The sequence below is a fragment of the Neolamprologus multifasciatus genome, chromosome 12, assembly GCF_963576455.1.
Source record: "Neolamprologus multifasciatus chromosome 12, fNeoMul1.2, whole genome shotgun sequence".
In the NCBI taxonomy this organism is placed as follows: domain Eukaryota; kingdom Metazoa; phylum Chordata; class Actinopteri; order Cichliformes; family Cichlidae; genus Neolamprologus; species Neolamprologus multifasciatus.
The window spans coordinates 2,611,980-2,629,843 of NC_140450.1; the positions used below are offsets into that span (position 1 = coordinate 2,611,980).

Genomic DNA, 17,864 nt, shown 5'->3' on the forward strand with positions numbered 1-17,864 from the left:
GGGGCGGGGGGAGCTGTTGCCTGCAAGTGCGCTGTTGGAGAAACGCAGCGAGGCAGAGAGAGGAGAGCTGAAGTTTGACCAGGTACCAAAGCAAATCATTCGTACTGTACAAATAATGTAAATGTGACGGTGTATCACGAAAGATTGATGTCAAACTGATCACTTGACTCATATATTATGTTACTTGTTCTTCAAGAGAATCAACAAATGCTATTTTTTTTTTAGAGTCTTAGGCTACGTCCACACGTACCTGGGTATTTTTGAAAAAGGTGTGCGCATTTTTGACGTCACATTGTGCGCCACGTTATTGTTTCGGTGAAATGAATTTCTACAATACTGTTACTGTTAATTGTACTCGCTGCAGTGTTTAAATGCTTACATATATACACACAGTTACTGTCCCTCCACACATATGACTCGGTTCTGCTTCTATGCCCCATCTTTGTTTACTTTTTCCCGCCGAGGCTTCTAGACTTCTGATTGGCCAACATTTCTGCACGGTTAGGAATATATCGCCACCTGCTGCTTTAGCATGTTCCTAGCAGCGTTTTCCTTCATTTCTGCCTTTACGTGTGGACGGGATTATTTTTTAAAACGAAAACGGAAAATCTCCGTTTTCAAAAATACCCGTGTACGTGTGGACGTAGCTAGCTTACGTGTGTTTATTTCATATTTTCAGTTCTTACCCTCCCCGACTAAATCGGTTTCAGTTGTGTACTGAAATATAAGAATGAACATTAGAGGCTTCTTTCAAAGAAAAAACTCAGGTAAATGTTATTTTATATATTATGCTTTGTATGTTGTTCAGTATATTTCTATGCAAAACAAGAGGGATTTCAGTACACAGCAGTATATTCACATTTGTAACCAGATATTTACATACACTTTAGGGAGAAAACATTTTACTGTACAACATCAATTTAGAGTAAACTTTTGTTTTAGATAAATATTGAAATATCTGTTAAATTAGTTAAATGTCAGAATAAAGAGAGAGAGCTGTCTATTTTTATCACTTTAATCAAATTTAGGAGTACAAATACACTAAGTTTATTGTTAATTAATAAGAAAACTCCAGACGATTCCATTCTGAGCTGAAGAAGCTTCTGATTGGTAGAGTCCATGTGAGTAAATTGGTGGCACAGCTGTGGATGCATATAAGGCAAAACACAGAGCCTGTTTCTTTGAAATGGGAAAATCAAGAGATGTCAACCAAAACACCAGGAACAGAGTTGTGGAGCTCCATAAGTGTGGCTCAGTTTTGAATACAATTTGGGTGTCATTTGCAATTAAGAAATACAGACAATTTCTCTCTTTACTCTCAAATTTAACAAATATAAATTAAACATTTAGTCTAATTTGAGGTTTTACCTTAAATAAGTGTTTGTGTTTTTATCTGAAGAGTAAATATCTGATTTCAACTGTATATTTGATGATGTTGGTGTTTGGCTTGATTGTCAGCACAAAGAGGGAGAGAGAGGAACAGAGATGGAGAGGAGAATGAGGACAGAAGAGAAATGGAACAAGAGCCAGGTGAGACACACATGTTAGTCAAATGGTTGTTTGTCAAAACATCAGAACATGTATCTTGTACCTAGTGTATCTTTTTAGGTTTGTTGTTTTTCAAATTCTATATTTATTAAGTTATGCAGACTTATTTGCACAACAAGGCTAATTAGTTATATAAACTTTTCTGAATCTAAATGGAGTACTTTGGTAGAATTAAAAATAATATGGCACAAACTTGTAACTCACAAAGACAAATACAGAGGGATCATTAATTAGTAATGATTCTCTTTCTGATCATTCAGAGGTCAGGGGAAATCAGGAAAGTGAGAGAAAACCAAAACACAACAGCATCACAGCAGGAAGCAGCAGGTGGATCGTTAAGGACAGCTGAAGGAGGTTTACTGGAAGGAGCAGCAGGAGATGATTTAGGAACTCTAGAAAGTGGTCCAGGACAAAATGTCCTCCCACAATATCCGCTGAGCCAGTTTGGAGGCCAGCAGAGGGTGTTCAATAAGAGTTGGTTTGAACAGTTTACATGGAACAGTTTAAATGGTAAATGGCCTGTATTTGTATAGCGCTTTTACTAGTCCCGCCTAGGGACCCCAAAGCGCTTTACATGTCCAGTCATCCACCCATTCACTCTCACATTCACACACTGGTGGAGGCAGCTACAGTTGTAGCCACAGCTGCCCTGGGGCAGACTGACAGAAGCGAGGCTGCCATATCGCGCCATCGGCCCTTCTGGCCAACACCAGTAGGCGGTAGGTGAAGTGTCTTGCCCAAGGACACAACGACCGAGACTGTCCGAGCCGGGGCTCGAACTGGCAACCTTCCGATTACAAGGCGAACTCCCAACTCTTGAGCCACGATCGCCCCCGTTGTGAGGAACTTGGCTTTTTGTTTTTCATGTCGCATTTTTGGGAAGCAGAATGCTTTAAAAAAAGATGGCCTCAGTCATTCAGGGTTCTGCAATTGGAAGAGGGCTTTAAATGCCTTCAGGGAGCACGAAAAGACTTCCAGCCATTCGTCTTCTATGATCTGCTGGCACAGCTTTAAGACCACAAAAAACCAAGGTGACGTTGTTGAGCAACATTAGATCAGCAAGCGCAGCAGAGATTTCAGAGAGACGACAGTATCTCCACAGGATCTTAGCTGTAACAAGTTTCCTTGGAAAACAAGGAATACCATTCCGTGGCCACGATGAGCAGGAATCCAGTCATAATCAAGGCAACTTCCTTGAGTGCATGAAGCTGCTGAAAACATTTGATCCATTTTTGAAAAATTACAGTCCAGTCTCACATACTACCTATCTGTCTCATTTTTCACAAAATGAGATAACCAGTATTTCACATGAAATATAGTTAAAGAGATGAAGGAAGCTCAGATGTACTCTGTTATGGCTGATGAGGCTAGAGATGGGCACACGGAGCAGCTTGCAGTGTGTGTACGTTTTGTGTCATGTAAAGGTCATGTCAAAGAATGTTTTCTTGGTCTACGGAAATTAGAAAGGTTTGATGCACAGTGCATTACAGACACTATTGAGGAGCTGTTGCAGTATCACATGCTCAGTGACTTACTTTGTGCTGCTCAATCCTATGATGGGGCATCTGTCATGAGTGGTGCTGAAGCAGTATATGTGCACTGCTATGCACATGAGCTCAACCTTGTCCTTTGCCATACATGCAGGGCTATTCCAGCTGCTTCTGACTTCTTTGGACTTTTGGAAAATGTCTACACATTTTTCAACACCTCCCTGGTAAACCACACAAAGTTTAAGGAACTGCAAAAGGACCTTGGACTGTTTGCATCTGAGCTTGTTCAGCTCTAACACAAGATGAGCCTGCCAAGTAAATTCTGTCAAAGCCCTTCTCAACAACATTTCTGCAGTTTTAGCAACTCCCAGGCCACAAACACTCCTGTTGCTAAAGGGATCTTGTCCAAGCTGTCAAAACCCAAGACTGTGTACATGTTAATCATGTTCTCACAGCTGCTTGGCATCACTGAAGGCCTGCACCGCTACCTGCAGGGAGAAAGGCTAGACATGGGCAAAGCTGTGGAGTACAAGATGTCGGTAGTTGATACTGCGCACAGAGGCTGCTGCTGAGGAAATATTTGAGAAGGCCATGGACATTTGTGGAAGCTACAACATCCAGATTCCTCAGGGAGCACGACACAAACAGGAAAGACTCGAAGGATTTGTACTTGAGTCCAGCTGTGGTGCAACACCAAATCTCGCAAGCTCAGCAGAGTTTAGGTGCGAGATATTCTTTCCTTGTTTGGACCGAATGTTGCAGGAGCTAGCAGACAGATTTTCTGGGGCAGGACAGAAAATAATGGAGGGCATTCAGGCATGCAATCCATCCTCCCCAACATTCCTTTCCGAAGATGCCTTAAAACTCATTGCGGCACACTACCATGTGACGATAAAGCCTGAAGAACTTGTTGTGGCAAAAAACTTCATGAAAAGAAAAATGGAAAAAGAGAACATTTGCGACATCACAACTGCCTTCCACTTGCTTGACGAGGACATGTTCCCAACTCTGAAGGTCATCTTTAGAATTGCACTAACCATTCCTGTCAGTAGCTGCAGCTGTGAGCGCTCGTTTAGTGCCTTGCGTCGTCTCCACATGTGGCTAAGGAGAACCATGGGACAAGAGAGGCTGAATGATTTGGCCATATTATCTATTGAGAAGGAGTACTTGGATAATGTTGACCCTGAAAATGTCATTGATAGGTTTGCAAAACTCAAGCCTCAAAGATGCAATCTCATGTTACCACAATAAAGAGGGGTTGTCAGTGTAGTGCAGATCTGTGATGATTTTTAGTGCTACTGTCATCTAGTTTTGATTTTGGTTCTTTGTTGGTTAAGTCCTAAAGTAGTCCTGATTTTGAACTGTTATTCTACTGTTTCCATTCCGGATCAGTTCTGTGTGTGGTTGAATTGGGGTTTAGTCCCTGTATCTTGAAACAGCCCTAATTTCGTTCTGCCTTGCTGTTTAAGTAAAAAACTATTTTTAAGCTGCATATGTGATTTTTTTTTCTCATATTAAGTTTTTTTAAAGCTTACAACACAGCCTAATAAATCTTCAACTTCACAGCAGGTTTTTTTTTGTCATTTCCAACCCCCACCCCTATTACCCTTTAGGGCTAAGCCCCGGGTGTATACCATGTCTGGCTCCGCCTCTGGCTATAATCCAGCTTTTGTGTGTTTTTAGGCTCTTAGCTGCCACATCAGTGTTAGCTAAAGTCTTTGTTAGTGGGGAAAAATGACAGTTTACTTTTTATCTTCTACAACAAACTGCGCTATTTATACACCTAAATGCTTGCAGGGTCTATTTTTAACACACTAAGATAAAAATAGAGCACAGAAAAGGCTCCTTTAATGCGACATGTTTCGCAATGTATCATGGGAAACATAGGAGGACGTTCCCAGTCGTGCTTCTGCTGCTGGTGTCAAATCTTGCTTCGTGTATGGGCTCTGTGTATGTAAAAGACAGCTGACACAGCGCCTAAACTCTCGCGAAATTGGCAACAAATCTGACCAAAATGCTGAGACGTGGCTATATCCGGGTCATGGAGAGGCCGTGGTGGACAGGACGAAAGGCGGAGTGATTACTAGAGAGGTTTTACTGTCAAGTGAGTCACTATCCAGCTGTTGCTAATCACCTCAGTGCATGTCTGTAGAAGCTAACCGCAGCTAACTAGCTTGGTACTGCCCGACAGCCCCCCTTCCCCGGTCACATGAGACGAATTTGACTGAAGAGAGGATGGCGGAGCGGGATATGCCGCCGGGAGATCTTCCTCTGCGGTCTTCTTCAGAAAGTTCCGACAAACAAAACTCCTCCGATGAAAACGGACACACTGACAGCCCGGACGAAACTCTCTCCCCGACCTCAGTGATTTACTTCAAGGAGGCTTTAAACTCGTCCAACCTGCGCTTCGCAAAGGCTGGATCGCTGCCGCCCGCTCCGCTTCGACAGTATGACTTCCAGATTGAACGAATCGAATCGAGGCGACGAAGTAAGTGCTGACCAACTTCAAAAAGTACACCTTTCCCTGACAGCTAACACTAGCTTCCTAATACACTGAGAATACCAACTGTAACGCTGCAGTTTGTGCTGCTAGCATTGTTGGCTAACTTTCCAACGTCCGTAAACAAACACCTTGCTGACACATGAACTCAGTAAAGTACCAGGAGTTATCGGAGCTAAAGCTGGGGAGAGAATAAGCTACATCACATGATTGTTGACTCTCAGCCTCAGATTTCTCTCTGCAAAGTAAAAGCCGCTGTGTGTTCTTCTGTGTTGTTTCTCGGCTAACGTGTCAACATGTGTCATGTGTTTTGACAGGCTTGGTTGACTGATTAACATGATGAGCATCACTTGTGGCTCATGTTGATGATTTAATTTTGTGTGCTGTGGTGAGCTTCTGGGTGGTGTTGTGTACTTTCCTTTCATAAAGGGATTGTCCAGTGTGTCCTCTTTTAAAGGAGGTAATAAAGGAAGCATTCAGACACCTTTCTTTAGTATTTACAGGAACTCTTCAAAGGAGTGGATGTATTTGTTATAGCTCTTATTCTGGCTGCAGATACTTTAGGGTCACTTAATTCAGTTAGAAACCTTCCTGAGGTATTGAGTCTTTGACTGGTCCTGTCGTTGGTCGTGACAGAGTTAACCTGTTGTTAAAATACCTGTTTGCTTTCACATCTTCATTCTCTATCAGCACACAGGTCTCTGTGGCATTTCAGATATATAGATCCCTTTTACTTTAGTTTCCAAAGCTCTTGCAGAGAGACCTTAAATAAATGTAGGCAATAGGTCAGTAATGTCTGTCCAATACATTACAGTATAAAACTTGAGTAACATCCTATTCTTAATTCATAGGCTTTAATGCTATGTTGGCCCACCCTTTGCAGCTATGAAAGCTGGAACTCTTCTAAGGTTTTCCACAAGGTTTAGGAGTGTTTATGGGGATTTTTGACTTCTCCTTGTGAGGTCAGACACTGATGGTGGTCTCACAGTCTCCCCTCTAATTCATCCCAAAGGTGCCCTATTAGGTTGAGGTCAGGACCAAGTTCGTCTACACCAAACTCTCTCATTCATGTCTTTGTGGACCTTGCATTGTGCAGTGGTGTGCATTCATGTTGGAACAGGAAAGGGCGTTCCCCAACTGTTCCCAAAATGCTGAGAGCATGAAGTTTTCCTAAATGTCTCGTATGCTGAAGCGCTAAGAGTTCCTTTGGGCCAAGTCCAGCTTCTGAAAAACAGCCCCCGGCATAATCGTAGAAACTTTACTAAACTTTACACTTGGCCCACTACAGTCAGACAAGTACCACTTTCCTGGCAACCGCCAAACCCAGACTCATCCATCTCAATGCCAGACGGAGAAGTGTGATTCACCACTCCAGAGAAAATGTGCCCAATCCACTAGAGTCTAGTAGCTGTACCTTTACACCACTGCATCTTATATCACTTGGTGATATAAGGCTTGATGCAGCTGCTCAGGGATGTAAACACATTCCACGAAGCTCTGTGTGCACTGCTCTTGATCTAATCTGAAGGGACAGGAAGTTTGAGGTCCTACCGATTAACTCTGGAGAAAGTTGGCGACCTCTGTGCACTATGTGCCTTAGCATCTTTAAACTGCCCCCAAAATACCAATGCAACATGGTAGAGAGGTTCAGTTTGGTTACGCTGTAGTCACCTGTGATCGAATGGCTGTCAATCGAAGTAGAAAGCGTATAAAATAATTGTCTCCATAAAGTTTTTACAATATGGAAACTAAGCTGTTTACTGTACATGCTATAAACATGTTTGTTTCTGCTGTAAAACTGGAGGTTTTAACACATCTGTGAGGATTGACTCACTTTTCTAGCCTCATGAACATTAGAGCAACTGCAGTTTTTGACTGTATTATACTGAACACATGGTGTTACTTTCTAAGAGAAAACAGAGGTTCGTTTCAGACAAACAAAGCAATCGATTAAAAAAAAAAGAAAACTTTCTCAATTAAATTTGTCACATGTTTATTTTTGTTGTCCTCTAAAGATGATCTGATTCGTCAATATCCAGCTCGATGTTTAAGGTGTTAGGCACAGGGAAGCTGTACCAAAATGGGTGGGGGATTTAAAAAATAGATGGCCCCCGCTTACATGTGGGACCTTTGGCCTTATTGCCCTTCATGCTCACTGCTGCTGCTGTTTTTCTGCTGCAGCCAGCTGACAGGCCCGTGTTCGAGACTGGGAGGAGGGGGGGATGTTGTTGATGCTTCAGAGAGACACAGGCCCTCTGCTGCATCATTAGCCTCGGTTGGTTACTCCGGGGACCCCCCTCCCCCCCTTAGTTTAGCTTCTTTTTTTTTACGCATGCACCATCTGCTCACGTGACAATGTGTTGCTGTACCCAGCGCTGCCATCAGCCATCTTGGTCAACACCCACCCAGTGCATTCACTGCGGTGCGCAGGCAGTCCAATCACAGAGAACCGGTGCTAAGCTGACCGGAGGAGGGCTGTGATTTTTCAGCACGGTGCGCTCTGTTGCATTTTAAATCCCCAGTCGGCACAAAAGGGGATAACAAGAGGCTGAAGAGGAGGAGGCGGTGGAGGTAGAAGGCACAGACAGCAGCCTGTTTCACTCAGTTGTAGCAAGGAGGAGAGGAGGATGCATGCATAAAGAGGAGGAGCACCCTTTCTAACACCTGCTGAAGGGCCTTTCCCGTCTTGTCCTCTTTGTTTCTTCCTCTGATTCTCTTTTCATCTTTCATCTTTGTTTTTCTGGCCTTCTCTGGCTGTTGGAACGCAAAGCTCCTGCATCTTTTGTACCTCCCCCCCCTCCCTTTTCCCCTTCGGTGGTGTTGGTTTTGCCTCGCACAAGCTGAGTCATCATGTCTGATCTGACGCCTCAGAGCGAAACCCCGACTCCCACCACAGACAAGATCACCCAGGCTGCCAGGGAGACCATTTATCTGTGCAACTTTCGCGTCTCTGTCGATGGCGAGTGGCTGTGCCTCCGCGAGCTCAACGACATCTCGCTCACGCCAGACCCCGAGCCGGTCCATGAAGGTAACGTGACAGATTAGCTCAACGTTTGAGGAAGTGTTTGTGAGCACAGTGCGATATGTGTTAGGGCGTGGTGGTGTGCATCGCGGACACCAGAAGCAACATATTTCACCTGGTGAACGGTGCGAGCTGTGTCACGACGGGTTTGATTTCTTTGAGGGTTACGCAGCAGGATGACGCCACTTATAAATAAGCCAGGGGCGGACAACAAAGCAGCCAGGTCCTGCTGGGAGGCTTCAAGCACTTGGTAGCTGTTGCTCCTTACAGAAGATCCCAGTTGCACAGAACAAACATGTTTGTGTGTTGATGATTTTCATTTAGTTTCTCCCACTGACAAAGCGGAATGCAGCCAATGATAGATTTGGCAGCAAACACAAGCCTGACTGTAAACAGATAACTGTGCTCTGTTTTTATTGTTTTTAAAACTGCCACACCTACTCTCAGCAGGCCAGCTGCCAGGCACTCGTAGGCAGTTCAGTTGGCAAATGAAGCGCTGCAGCTTTCAGCCTACACCGCTGAAGAGTCCACTTTAATGACATTACAGAAGCCCATTAACAGACAACAGAAACATCTGCTTTAGGCTTTCGTTCTCTCTCCTCTTCACTCACTTTGCATCGGTTTCTGAGGTTCTTGTTATTGATAACGACAACATGCACAAGTTTGTTGCTTAAAAAATCTATCATAGCACTGGTAGTGTCAAACCTTTTTATGGGAGACGTGTAATCATTACCATCCTGTTGAACATTTTCTCAAACAGACTGATTCAGATCCACAGGGACAGATGCAGGACATCTTATATTTTAAACATATGCACATAATATTTTTATTGTATAATAACTGTTCATGATATGTTTATTATTATTATTATTATTATTATTATTATTATTATTATTATAGACTGTATAAAACTGGAGGTAACAAGTGAGAGCTGGATCTGAAGCTGAGGGACACTGCACACTTATCAGCCACACAATAGAGCATGCTCTGCTTTATCCACCTTTTTAAGTCTTAATTGTAACATTAAAACAAATGAGCTTCATGTTGTATTTACTAAGACCTGAAACTTGTGATATATGCCATAAGGTTGTTAGAGAAAGAAAGATAAAGGAAGGTTGTTTTCCTACAGACGCGTACAGAGTCAAAGACCTTATTACAGCCGCTGGTATCGCCCCCTGCTGGCTGCATTAGGAAGAATGCAGCTTTAAGGAGCTAAAGCGTCGGCGTCGCTTTTCAGAGGTGGAAGCTTATGGATCTGTAGTTTCCACTGAAAGTGTTATAAAAGATGGGCACTTTCTTCTTCTTCTTCTGTTTTTTATTCTTTTTTTTTTTTTTTAAACAATTCAGATTGACACATGAAGAAAATGGTTTTTAATCAAGCAGACCAGTAGCCGCTATAAAATACCCAGATAAGTCACGGCGTCCTCCTGAACCAGCTCAGTATTTCTCAGTGTCTCGTTGTTTAGTTGCCTGAATCTTTTTTCCAGTTTTCTACAATTTTCTATTTTACTTTCATTAATATTATTATTACTAATTTATACAGTTGTAATACCAGCATGCCGAGTATCTCTGCTAATTTGTTTACATTTTGCGTTAGAGAATAAGATGAACATGCTGCACTGCAAATGTAAACTTTAAATGTGCAACTGTATTAATAATGTAAACAAATCTGCAGGGCAGCATAGAGCACCTCCACTAAAAGCCTCTGTGTTAAATGCTGACGTAAATAATAGATCAGGATCAGGCGTGCAGAACGAGTGGACTGTATTAAACTTTCTCTTAATTGAGACTATTTCTCTTGCAGACACATTTTATAGTTTATAATTAAACTGTATATAATCTTCAGATTTACAAGGTTTTTCACAGTAAGTCCTGGAGTTTGTCTTCTTTTAGCTATTTGTAATGATGGAGTCTTTGTTGTCGTGCTGTGTATTCTTTATTTCACCTTCCTGGAAACTGACTTTTTTAAAATTTCTGTTTAAGAAATACAGAGTTTAGTTCCTGATTTATTTGTGCTGTTAAATTCTGAAGGTGAAAATGATAAAAGTCTGTTTCCTTTTCTCCGTCTTTTAGATCCCAAGGATCCCATCGCAATCGAGAGGCTTAACTTGATGAACATGGCCAAACTGAGCATCAAGGGCCTGATCGAGTCTGCGCTCAACCTGGGACGCACGCTTGACTCTGACTATGCACCTCTGCAGCAGTTCTTTGTCGTGATGGAGCACTGTCTGAAACACGGGCTGAAAAGTAAAAACTGCATTCATGTTGTCTTTTATAACTCCTTACAGTTTTTGACAGTGAGATGTGAGAGATTAAAATGTACAGTTGACATAGCTGTGAGGAATATTTAGTCTTAAACTCCTGCTTTAGTTTCCTTTTAACTGTATTGAGGCCAGTGTGTTTTTGCTCTTTCTGTATGCACGCTCTCAGTCTGTCCGTCTCATCGTTGTCTGTCAATCTTCAGCTAAGAAGACCTTCCTGGGCCAGAACAAGTCCTTCTGGGGACCATTGGAGCTGGTTGAGAAGCTGACGCCTGAGGCAGGAGAGATCACTGCCAGCGTAAAAGACCTGCCTGGGCTCAAGTGAGTTTGTTCAAAGTTTCCTACAAAAAAAGGCTCTTCTGCTTGGATTTTAATTATGTCATCTGAGCTTTAAACAATGCCAGAACGCGGCTGGAGCTTCTTTGCTAGCTGCCATAATCTTGTAAAGGCTGTTAGTGTGTGCACATCTCACTCTTCCCATGTTTGATACCAGAACTCCTCTAGGAAGAGGACGCGCCTGGTTACGACTGGCCTTAATGCAGAAGAAGCTCTCAGACTATATGAAGACCATCATCAACAGAAAGGACCTGCTCAGGTGTGTTTGGATCGTAATATTCACAGAGGCGAAGACTTGATGTGAAAGGATGAATGTGGTGTCTCTTGTTGACCACTGCAGCCACAACATCTGTCAGTCATTAATTATAACAGATGATTATAATTTATCAGGTAATTGCATTAAACTTCTCCAGAAGGCAGAAACACCACAAATATGAAGGAAAGGTTCAGTTCGCTGACTTTACTTAGCAGATGAGGAGGCAAGCAGGCAGCTTGCAGCACAGTCTTCATTCACCTGTATGTTTAAGCTGCCATGCTCCTGATAATGCACAACTTTAATAACGCAGCAAACCTGGTTGCTTAGAGCAGTTATCACCTCGATCAGAGCTAGCTGTGGTCAAACTCAGTCACAGACAGGTGTTGAGGTCCAGACAGCAGCTTGTATCACTGGCTGTGCTGTTTTATGTAAACGCTACTACATAAATCTACATTTAAATTCTGTCTTCTTAGTTTCCCTCCAACGTCACCATCATAATCCTGTGTTCAGTTTACCGCCTGGTCAGTTGGCTCAGGAGGATGAGAGTCCGGCTCCAGAGCGGTGGGTCAGGAGTTTGCGGTGCACTTGCTGCACATCTTATATCAGTCAGTGGAGCAGTCAGATAGGTCACCTGACCCTGAAATAATAACAGCTGGTCAAAGTCTTTTTTTAAGATGCTTCAGTGCTTCCTTCATATGATCTCCTATCCAGAGGATGCAGTGAAGCATCCTTCATGAAAGGAGACAGTGTTGTCCCACAGTTCATACCACACTCTGTCTGCATGACATGCATCATGTAAATCCTCATTTTAGTGCATTTGCTATTTTTATGCCATTTGTTAAAGGTTTTGAATTTTCAACAAGCTTTTGAACCTGCAGGTTCAACTTTGAACTTTACACTGTGGTAAAAAAATCAGCGTCCTATCAAGGTGTTTTATCTCGATGGGCTCCCTAAATCCAGATTGCGAGCTGTTTTAATCAAAGTGTGTTTAAGGTGTGTAATCAGTCAGTTTGTATTAGTAATGCCTGTTCTTGGACTCTGGCATCAGCTGGGCCTGGTTCCTCCCTCAGCCCCTGACCCCACTGTGTAGCCTGTCTCAAGTGGCCATCTGAGGATCTGCAGTTTTTGTTTGTTTGTTTTTGGCTCCGGTAGTGTTTTATACAAACCTAAAACCCTGACGTTGTAGCCCTTTGTCTCTTCTCTGTAGTGAATTTTACGAGCCAAACGCGTTGATGATGGAGGAGGAAGGTGCCGTCATCGCCGGGCTTCTGGTTGGATTAAATGTCATCGATGCCAATCTGTGTATGAAGGGAGAGGACTTGGACTCGCAGGTTAGTCTGCTTTCACCTTCACCTCCAACTCCACTTACAGCAGCTCAAACTAAATGAGAAGTAAGGCAGAGGAAAATTCATCACACTCCCTGGTGTGGCATCGATTTCTCTCAGCCCACATGAACAAGCGCGTCAAATTCAGTTTCACTGATCACAGACCAGACATGGACTTTATGACATGTGTAAAATAGCTTTTTATTTTCTGCAATAACGCCAACAACCTGACATGATACAAGTTCATGTTAAAGGAAAATAATCCATCATTTTATTTGTAAATGTCTAAAGTGGCTTCTTTCAAAGGTTGAAGCATGTGGTGTGTACTGGCTCGAAAGAGTAAACGAATAAATGTTTGGGAGATCTGTTTATGTTTTCATTTTAATATTTAATCAATATCATTTTAAAATCACCAAACACCTGTATGGTATCGGTCTTAAAAATCTGGTCTGTGTCGGCCGGGTTTGGTCCAGATTTGGCAAAAACAGTGTCTACACTGTGGTTATTTAGAATTATTGAATTAAGTTTGTTTGGCATTCAAATTTTGTCCAGATGGCATTTATATATCTGTATATTTGAACTCTCACTAATGAGTTGTTGTTTCATTTCTTTCCTACAGTCAGTATTTTCCCTTAAAAATGCCAACAAAAGCCTTTCGTTAAGCCAGGCGTGGGGAACTCCAGGTCTCCTGCAGGTTTTAGATCTCACCCTGGGTCAACACGCCTGAATCAAATGATTAGTTCATTACCAGGCCTCAGGAGAACTTCAGGACATGTTGAGGAGGTCATTTAGTCATTAAAATCAGCTGTGATGGATCAAGGACACATCTAAAACCTGCAGGGACACCGGCCCTCGAGGCCTGGAGTTCCCCACCCTGAGTTAAACCATCTGTTCAGATCATTTAAATATGAAGTGCAGCGATGTTTCCTTTACACAGCAGCACAACTGAATTAAGAGTAATGTAATGGGGCGCAGTGCTCTGCTTCATAAACATTAAAATGTTGAGCAGTGCAGCTCCTGGTTGTTTCAGCAGCTCACAGGTGTAGTCAGTCAGATGTTCAGCTCTCAGGTTGGGAGTCCAGAGTGACTGTGAGGAATGTCGCCTGAGCTTGGAGACTAAAATATTTCAGCCTGCAGACTTTCCACACATACTTTCAGTTGTTTTACATACGAGGATGCCTCCTGTCATTCGTTTTTTGCCTTTTTCTTATAACATCTGCAGGTTGGGGTGATCGATTTCTCCATGTACCTAAAAGACGGTGGACACAGCAGCAAGAGCGCGGAGGGGTGAGTCCTGGCTCCTCGAGTCCCATCAGCAGTGACTGTGGGCCTGTAATAGGAGCGTGTTTTGTTTTGGCTTCACTCCTACCTCTGTGACTGACAGCATTTGTCTTGAACTTAATTAACAGAAAGTGTTCTTTTATTTGGACGGCTGGATTGAGCCCCAGCCTTCGGACCATATTTTTCCAATGTGTGGTCTTTAAACTTGATTATTGAAAAAGAGAAAATCTGAAAATTCTTCCATTTCTGTTCCTGAAACACATTTTAGCCCAAACAGTTTAAAAATGCTGCACCAGTGTGAGATTTTCTGTCAGATTTCTATTGTTTTGTAGTTGCTGTGTGTTTGTGCGCCTGGCGGCTAACTGCACGTTTCTCTTTGTGCGTTTTCAGGGACGGTCAGATCACAGCGATTCTCGATCAGAAGAACTACGTGGAGGAGCTGAACAGACATTTAAGGTTTGTCGGGGAGGTGCGCTCACTTTGCTCTGCTCACCGTGGCGAGCTCGGTGACTCACCTGCTTTCTGCCTGTTTACAGCGCGTCGGTAAATAACCTGCAGGCCAAAGTGGACGCTCTGGAAAAGTCCAACACGAAGCTGACAGAAGAGGCGAGTCTCACAGTGATCCTCTTCAAAAACTCTTTAAATGTCAGCCTTGCATGTTTTTTGCCCGGCTGCAGGGACTTCCTGTTTACCGAGCTGCTTTGTTGATTTCTGTCCTTGCAGCTCGCAGTGGCGAATAACAGGATCATCACTTTACAAGAAGACGTGGAGAGAGTAAAGGAGGAGAGCTCATATCAGCTGGAGTCCAGAAAGGTGCTTATCTGCCAGTTTATGCAGCAGCTGACTCGAGCATTTGGAAACTTGTAATAAAAGCAAGCGTTCCTTTTTTTCTTCAGGCATTAAGAAGTGATTCAGCAGCAGACGGACAGGCGCTGGGGGAAACACGCAAGCAGCTCAAAGAGGAAACTTTGCTTCGACTGGTGCGTTTCAGCTATTTGAGTCTTTGTGTAGCTTTAAGTCGTTGAGGCGTTGATGCCAGCGAGGGATTACACATGTAGCCGCGTCATCTGCTGACTAAGTTTGTAGTTAATAGTAACAAATGTGCTTGGTCTGTTTAGTGTTTTCATTTTAGCTGCCATTTACACAGAAATACAACAAAGCTTATGTGGAGAAACAGTCAGCAGAGTCCAAATTCAGTCCATTTAGCTTAGAGTTTAATTCTGACATTCCTGCTTATATTCTTCTAACTGACAAAGTCTGACTTGTGTGCAGGATGTGGAGAAGGAGCTGGAGGTGCAGATCGGGATGAAGCAGGAGATGGAGCTGTCCATGAAGATGCTGGAGAAAGACGTCTGTGAGAAGCAGGACGCTCTGGTGGAGCTCAGACAGCAGCTGGAAGACCTTCGTGCCATCAACCAACAGCTAACGCACAAGTCACAGGTGAGGCGGAGCTTCTCGTGTCTGATTGTGAGGACGCTGCTTTTAAAAGGCGCACATCCACTTTTGTCTCTCAGAGCTTCACTCGTAGATTTCAGCTTTTCCCAGAAACTTGTAGGTGGTTAATTTCACTATTAGCTCTGTGAAACGATAAAGCATCACTTCCTGTCTAGAATAACGTGCGGACAGCAGTCGATACTGACTGACAGTAAGAACTTGGCATTTTTATTCAGTTAAGGCAGAAAAGAGGCAAATTCAATGAGAAAATTCAAAGGTCTGCTTAACTGTAAGAAGACTGAAACTGTTCCACAAAGCAAGAATAAAATGGACCAATTAGTTTACTGGAACACACTGAAAATGTCAGGCGGAAAAGGTTTTCAATCTGGCCTCAGATTAAAAGGTGCACAGGAGTTTAGTCTCTTAATTTGGATTTCTTGCCGTCTTATCAGCATTAACTTATCAACTAGGGATGGTCGCATTTATCAGATATTTCATCCGTCCACCTGTCCTTCCTTTTTCGGACCCCGAGTCTTCACAGCCGCCTAATCCCGATCCTCCACCTGCTGTTCTAGGGATGACGAGCAGGTGGAGGATTAGATCCCCAAAAATCTCTTTTCTCACAAATCTGAGTGTATATGGAGGAAAGACATCAGTTGACTAGTTTGGATCATCTTCTGCAGAGTGCCGATGCCAGCTCGAAACAGAAGAGTGAGATCATCGTTCGCATGGAGGAGAAAATGAACCAGATGTCAGGGACCATAAAACAGCTGGAGACCAGGTGAGGCTAGTTTATTATTACAGCACGATGTGCATTTGGTGCTTCCAGATGACATTTCTTATGTTCACGGACGCATTTTCTCTCTCTTCACTTTCTTTTTCTTTAATTTTTTCCATCATTTGTTCATCTTTTGAAAAAAATCAGTGACAAACATTTGGCGAAGCAGGCCCGGAACCTGAACTCTGCAGCGGGGAAGCTGCTGCAGCTGCAGCAGTAGCTTGCTGCTTTCACGAGTCTGAAAACAAACATACAACCCTGCCTAATATAGAAATAACCAAACTAGGATGTTATCTTTTCTGTACGATGCTCCTTTGTTGTTACAAAATAAAAACCATCTTCTTACGACCTCCTGCAGCAGCGCTCCAGCATCAGCTTTTAGTGTGGACTGAACGGATCCTTTAGCAGCCCCTTAATCCTCGTGTTTTCTGCCAGATGTGTTCGCCACATCAGATTTCTACTTCAGATTTCCGTTTCTAAAAACTGCCCCGGTAATGCTTTAGTCAGACATAAGAGGAGTAGATGTGTCTGATGGACTGATGTGCCAATAAACCCATGCTGAGTATTTGACAGTTGCTGTAATGTGATTCGTCCTCAAACCTGAGGCTGTCAGATATTCTCAACCGACAGGGAGAAGTGGCGTGTGGCGCCAGATATCAGAGGGGTTTGTTGGAGTCGAACGTCCAGCGCAGAAGAAGGAAAGGGCAAAATTAATGAATAATTTAAAATTGTATGTGAACATAAGTTTGGTGTCAACTGTAGTAATCATTAGGCTAATAAAACGCTAAACAAACAGAGTCTGCTTCATGGTCTTTGGTCACCGTGTCCCAGGTTGCTCTTACATTTTAGTTTGAGTTGATCTCTCTTCCCAGCCACGTTTCCCTTCATCACATTTTTATTTTCCCATGAGTTTATGTTAACCCGCTCACCCCAAACCAGATGCAAGCAGGCGGAGAAGGAGAGGGACCTGGCTCTAGAGGCGAACCGGCTCTTCAAGCAGGACTTTGGAGACAAAATCGAGAGTCTGCAGGTGGAGGTGGAGCAGCTGAGGAAGCAAAGGTAAAGTCTGGCGCCTCACTACTCCTGCTCCATTTGAAACACTGAGATGACCAAAACAAAGAGGAAGAAGACAAATCGCTTCCTTATTACTAAAACAGATTCTGAAGTACGATTTCACTACCTCATCTACACGAGGCGTTTTGTAGACGCTGTAAGCCGTGGCAGTTGGCAGTCTTTCAGACTTTCTTTGTTAAAACAGTCAGACTCTCACTCTGTGGTCTCAGTGCTCTCATTGAGATCTTTTACAATTTCATCAAAGACTTGTGCAGCCATTTGTAACCATAGAAACTAGGGGTGCAACGATACACAAAATTCACGGTTCGGTTCGATACTTTGGTGTCACGGTTTGATATTTTTTCGATACAAAAAAATGTTCATGCCTTTTTAATTTGTCATTTATTAAAATTATAAATATATATTTTAACTCAAAAGTACAGTTTTTAAATTTAATGTTGCTGAAACAACAAAATAATAATAATAATAAATCTCTCTGATTGAGAAATCCCTCATCTTTGGAAAAGAGTTTATTACAGAGAAATGTCTCTTTCCAAATAAAAGCTCTACTATACGCTTC

General features: G+C 42.9%; 1 protein-coding gene and 1 pseudogene across 3 annotated transcripts in view; both read left to right on the forward strand.

Moving 5' to 3' along the window:
• Positions 1-17,864, forward strand: part of rufy3 (RUN and FYVE domain containing 3) — a 26,689-nt gene continuing 8,825 nt past the window's right edge. Inside the window, exons 1-15 of one of the 3 annotated variants that reach the window (XM_085180003.1) lie at positions 1-82; positions 680-767; positions 1,459-1,530; positions 10,634-10,807; positions 11,025-11,142; positions 11,315-11,416; positions 12,621-12,744; positions 13,961-14,025; positions 14,410-14,475; positions 14,556-14,625; positions 14,743-14,832; positions 14,916-14,999; positions 15,292-15,459; positions 16,137-16,234; positions 17,171-17,290. In XM_085180003.1, the coding sequence (XP_085036129.1) occupies positions 731-767; positions 1,459-1,530; positions 10,634-10,807; positions 11,025-11,142; positions 11,315-11,416; positions 12,621-12,744; positions 13,961-14,025; positions 14,410-14,475; positions 14,556-14,625; positions 14,743-14,832; positions 14,916-14,999; positions 15,292-15,459; positions 16,137-16,234; positions 17,171-17,290 (1,388 nt within the window). In that variant the 5' untranslated portion in view covers positions 1-82; positions 680-730. The other 2 variants (XM_085180001.1, XM_085180002.1) reach the window with 2 other exon arrangements.
• Positions 2,864-4,794, forward strand: LOC146506159 (zinc finger MYM-type protein 1-like; annotated as a pseudogene).